Below are 6,000 nucleotides of genomic sequence, written 5' to 3'. Positions count from 1 at the left end.
TCAACTTGCAAAAGGAGCACGTCAAACTTAATGTTACTCAAACTTTTCTTTAATAAAGAAAAATCAAAGAAATTATTTCACAATTATGCACAACTATGCTCAATTGACAAAGACAATTAGCTTAGGAATCTTAAGAGTAACAGAAATGGAAGAGCGTACCACCAAAAGAAAAAAAGAAAGATAAACTCATTCTATGACTAGAAAATGCTTCAAGATAAAAACATTAATTCAATAAGAAAATAGTTTTATTTCTTTTATCACAGAGACTATAAGTTTAATTAACTTACTTCTATATCAAGTTATGCAGCATACCTTCCAGTCTCTAGTTTCCCATGCAAAATTTCAGAGAGTTTTTCTCAAAGTACAGCAAATTAGTGCTAATTGTTTCAAGTTAGGGCTTAGAAGCAGCCTGGAAAGCATTCTTGGAAGGCCATTTACACTCACCTGAATGAGCCCAATACCTTCTTTTTTATAGTTAATCTCTATTACTAATGAGTGATTCCCCTATCCTTACTCAATAGATAAACTGCTACAAATGTACCTATAAATTAAAATGGTATCATTCAACGTGGAGGACAGTAGCTGGCACCTAAATGAGATCCTGGCAGTCTCCTGGTACTGTTTTTAGAAAACAGAAAAACCACCTCATTCCAGACAATACATAAAAATAATACTTTAATGAAAGATATTCATCCTGTCTGCTTCCCCTAAAATGCTTCTAAGAGACTCAACTAAGTAACATTAGAATACAAGAGATAATGAGAGTACCTAAAAAAAGGTAAGTAGGATACATGAGGCCTGCTTCCTATAATTCTAACCAAATTATCTGACAGGTAATATTTTCAGTATAGTTTTCAGGATAATTATTGTAAAAATACAATAAATACTATAATGGAAATATAGGGATTCATTTATTACTTTTTGGTTTACAAACAAGGCACCCAATAATGCTTCTATTTACTTCTTATAAAAGATTATCAATTTACATTTAAAACAAAAAGCAAAAAACCCTGAACCAGCTCCTATAGACACACACACAAAAAGGGGAGAAATAAGATTTTTTTCCTCCCTGCTTCCAAGCTTTATTACCATTTTTATACCATGTTTATACCATTCTTAAGTCAAAGAATGTATTGCCATGCTGCTTTGTTGAATTTTAAAATATATTAATGTTGCCAAGTCAAACTGCAATATAGCCACAAATGATGCCACAATTGACAAATGCAGAGACTCAAGAGTGAATAGTGGGGAAAACACCAAATGTTTTACAATAAAGCTTTATCAAATGAATTAAATATTAAATTTAATTAGGTTATTGTGTTAAAAATTGAGTTCATGTAGAAAATATAATCAAACGTAACTAAAAACCATGTCTAGCAAATGACACAAACAAAAATGATTTCCAAAATCTTTGAGTTAAGCTTAAAGTCTAGTTGGTAGGGATTAACAACCTATATACTCTTCATACTAATTTTAGAACTAAGTTCTAAAATGTCATATTAATTTATTAATTTATTCATTAGTTTCTTCTGACAATGGAATTCTAAACAAACACACAACATTAATGCAGTGGCCTCAGCACCCGTCCCAGCTAGCATTTCTTTATGTTGGATTACAAGAACAATGACATAGGTCAGAAGACATACCCCCCACCGTCTGTACTTCACATGCCTGTCAAAATTGTACCTGATTCTTCTGCAAGATACAAAGACAATTCATCTGATTCTAAGTGTATTTGGCAGAAGTATTCACATCATACAAACGTTATTAGCATGTTTTCAACATATTATGGAAATGTATTTGGAGTGATGGAGTACTCAATGTATAGAGCATCTAGAGTTAATTAGTGGGCCACTTTAAATTAAAGGCATCATCATTTACTCCATTTTCAGACACTGTCAAGATCTCTCACACCTTATGCAAGGTATGGTCCTGGACCAGAGACTTAGTATCATTTCAAAGAATATTTATATATTTATATACATATTTCTTTAAAAATAATGTTTAAAAGTTTTACTACAGAAAATCTGGCTTCAACATGGAAGCATTTTTCCTTTTCAAGATTAGCCACCTGCATGGAAGAAGGTGGTTTCCTTTACATTTAGTTTTTTTCGCAATAACAAAATAAACTTCTTACACATTGCATTTAAATTGACAGAGAAAATTAAGGTGTAAAGTTCTATGTAACTTTTTGTATTGTGAACTGACCTCATTAAACACATTTAAGATATACTGTTGATGATTTAAATATAGTACAACTTGATCAGCTAAATTAGAACAGTTATGCTGATCAATCTGTTAAACCTAATGTCTGTTAAAACAGTAAGGAGAGTTAACTACTATTAAGCTTTAAAGGGAATAATTATCATTAAAATATACATTAATTTTCTTGCTATTACTTGTTTCTATAATGCATTTCTTTCTAAAGCTAAAACTACATGCAGAAAAAATAAATGGTATCTTGAAACTCATTCAACAGTTTGCTACTTTATGTGGTATGTAAATAAAGTCCTTTATTTAATTTTATACATGTTATTTTATGCACTATTTTTCTTGAAGGAATTCTGCTCTCAAGGTCAAAAGTTTATTATGTGTTTACACACATGTGAGAACATTCTCTTAATATTATGACTACCTGCAAATACATTCTTCCATAATAAAGCACTTTCAGTTTTCATTGGAAAGACTGTACTTAGCCTTTTAGAAGTCCTGTTAATAAAATGTGTAAGGGGAAGAGAGCACAAATATGATGAATCCCTCCCCACCTGCACCCCACTTTGCCAAAGTCTTGAGAAATCCTCCAACTTCAAAACATGAACAAAACCTTATAGGACTAATTTTTATTTGGTCATAATACGGACAAGAAAAATGTATTCCTATTCTTTTTGATAGTAATAGTCTTAATGAATCTATTCTCATTTTCCTTCAAAAATACATAGCATATATTGATACGGATTCTCAAACCTGTTTAGATCCAATAGGGTCTTTAGAATAATTATAGCCTTCTGATTATGGAAGCAACTGATTGCTTATACAAAAATGATATGCATCAGACCACTAATCAGAAAAAGGAAAATGAGAACATGTCTTTCATATTGGAGACCACTCAATAACTTACACGATGATGTGAAAATAGTTTTGGCTACAGTTTTAACAAAACTAAAACCTATTTTAACTGAAGAAAAAAATCAAACACTGAAGAATGAAGTATCTACCAACTTACCTAAGTATTCCTGTCCAAATAAATGCTTTCCACTGCACTATATATTTGAGTTAGAAAGTCACTAAATGTTAAGGCATATTTTAATTAATATGTTCCAGAATTGCACAGTTATACTGGTCAGTGCTCCTGTTTCCCCACTCCTACCCTCACCCTACCCCTTGTCCCCAGGGACCAAAATGTTAAAGTCATGGTTTTGGTGGCTATTGTAGATTTGAGCTGGCATGACCACAGTGTGTTCACTACATTTTTATAAGCATAAACATTAAAATGTTACATAAAATGTACCATACTTTACTCCACACTCTGATCTAAGATGGTTTAATGTCTTGACAAAAGGTGAGATGACTTAAGTACATTTTACATTTTGTGCATTCAGACCACCATATGCATAGATGTTCTAATGCTAAATTCTTGTCTTCAGTATCTCATAGTGCTGGATGCTCGGAAGTATGACAGAAACTTGTAACACAGACTAACCACAAAGTACCAGATGTTTCTTGCCATTTGTGATCTTGCAATAAAAATGCGCCAAATCAGGATCACAAGGATAGTATTGAAACCATACCGTATATTCCTCAACCTGGAAAGCAAATCAAGAGACATATCAGACAATGTTTTCTAGAATAAAATATTGTTGGATGGCAGATTACTCGATGCTTTTTCAAATCCATTATTAATCTGAAACCTATCTAAAAATTAATTAGAAGCCCTTAAGTTAGAAAGTTAGCAAAAGTCAGACCTGACCATGTAGTCCATCAAATGCAGTACCTCTAGTAACAATGCATAACACAAAGGTTTTTTGTTAACAGTATACCTGGGATGCAAATTATTCATTCAACAAGTATATCTGGGCATCTTTCTATGTGACCAGTACTAAGTATATTGTAGGTAAAACAGATATGCCCCTTGTACTTCTGGAGCTTTCCATCTAATCTAAAAAGATTTGCTCATTATATACATCAGCTTCTAGATAAAACAGACATTTTAAACATCTTTAACAACTTCCAAGTTGTCAGACAAGTGAACTTCTTTAGTTATAGGTAGGTGACAGTCACATGATCAAAAGCCAACTGGACAAATCCTCATCCATGAATGAACCATGGCACTAGTCTACACAGGAGAAACTTCCCATTCTCAAAGAGTAATCTTAATGTTACTGTGCTCATGTTTCAAAACACTTTTTTATAATTTTAATGGTGTTAGAAAAGAATACAAACATTCAGGTATGTAACAATGCTACATAAATTCCATTAACTTCAGTAGGCATTCCAAGATAGGACTATAAATATAGGACATGGATATAAAAAACAAGACCTTTGAATTAAGAGTCTAAGATTAGTATTCCAGTTTCCTCTGCCACCTACCACAAATGACCCAGGCAAACACAACTTTCCTAAGCTTCACTTTCCTCAGCCACACAACGAATTGCCCTGCAGAGCCTCATACAAGTTGGTGGTAAAGGAAGAATGATTTGAGGGTCTTAAAAACTATTATAAAAATTGTATTACAAAAACACTACAAATGAAAAGAGGTTACTATTGAAATTAACTGCATCTCTGAATTATGGGACAGCAATGATTTTTCCTGTGTCGTCTCAAGTTTTAGAACAGTAAGTATATATTATGTTTATAATGAGACTAAAGGAATAATTACAACTCTGGTTTTATAAATAAAGAAAAATTCTATTCTGAATGATGTATTATTTTATCTCTTTTTCCCTTCCAAAGATGTATTTGACTAGGGAAAAAAAAAATCCAAAACAAACCAACGAAAACCCCTTCAAACAAATTACCTCTAGCTTATTTTTTTAAATTACCTCTAGTTTAAAATACATCTTTATTTTCTCCTAATACATTTACTTCTTCAGTAGCAATATAAGGAAAGATTATACTGGTTTTCAAAACTAAATTTCACCTGAAATTAGTGCTTAGGAACAGTATAAATTGACAGTAAGTTTCAACAATCATGAGCTAAATTAGTTTCAGTCCAAAGGTAAGCACTTTTCCTAAATGCAATATATTACACCAGCAGTATCTTTCATTCAATATACCAGCTTACAAAAAAAAATTTTTTTGTAATGTTTCATAAGAAAGACAAGCTGAAATCAAGCTGATGTAAAAAAAACTTACTTGTTCAGATGTTTTCTAGCTGCAGGGAGGCCAGACATTTCTTCATTTAGTACATATTTTTTAGTTCCCATGCAATAGTTCTCTATATATTCTGCCCAATGTAACTGCCGTACATCAATATTAAAGGTCTACAGAAACAAACAAACAAAAAAAACCCTATTGGTTAGTTTCTTGAATAATTTTTTCATAACTAGTCAAAAATTCACATTAAAAAAAATTTTTTTAAAGACTTATTTATTTTAGAGAGAGGCATATAGAGAGGGACAGAGAGAGCGAGCAAGAGAGAGAACCCAAGTGGATTCCCCGCTGAGCACAGAGCCCTGACACGAGGCTTGATCTCAGGACACATGAGATCATGATCTGGGCTGAAATCAGTGGTCAGGAGCGTAACCAACTGAGCCATTCAGGTGTCCCAAATTCATACTTTTTCAAAAGCTAATTGACTATGACAAGATTACAAAATGTTTATATTAACTTTTAAAATCTTACTGCTATTCACAAAGAAATTCTTATCCCTATTTTATACCTTCCACTAAACACAGAAACATTTCAGAAGTTAATCTAAAAACTCATGTTAGCATTTAAAGAGAAGTATATAAAGTGTAAGAAGAAAGAAACCTGTACAATTAAAAAAAAAAAGGTAAAATT

The 6,000-nt window shown here is 32.1% G+C and overlaps 1 protein-coding gene across 4 annotated transcripts in view; it reads right to left on the bottom strand.

Annotated features, from left to right (window-relative positions):
* Positions 1-662: 662 nt before the first annotated feature.
* The window catches only part of FAR1 (fatty acyl-CoA reductase 1), a 69,541-nt gene continuing 64,203 nt past the window's right edge, over positions 663-6,000 (bottom strand). For all 4 annotated transcript variants that reach the window (XM_044258879.1, XM_044258877.1, XM_044258876.1 and 1 more), the window contains exons 11-12: positions 5,353-5,480; positions 663-3,803 (exon numbers count right to left, since the gene is read on the bottom strand). In XM_044258879.1, the coding sequence (XP_044114814.1) occupies positions 3,641-3,803; positions 5,353-5,480 (291 nt within the window). In that variant the 3' untranslated portion in view covers positions 663-3,640. The remainder of the gene's footprint in view (positions 3,804-5,352; positions 5,481-6,000) is intronic.

Source organism: Neovison vison, chromosome 7, assembly GCF_020171115.1.
Source record: "Neovison vison isolate M4711 chromosome 7, ASM_NN_V1, whole genome shotgun sequence".
NCBI lineage: Eukaryota > Metazoa > Chordata > Mammalia > Carnivora > Mustelidae > Neogale > Neogale vison.
Note: the sequence above shows the minus strand (reverse complement) of the source record. Positions and strands in the feature narration are given on the sequence as shown.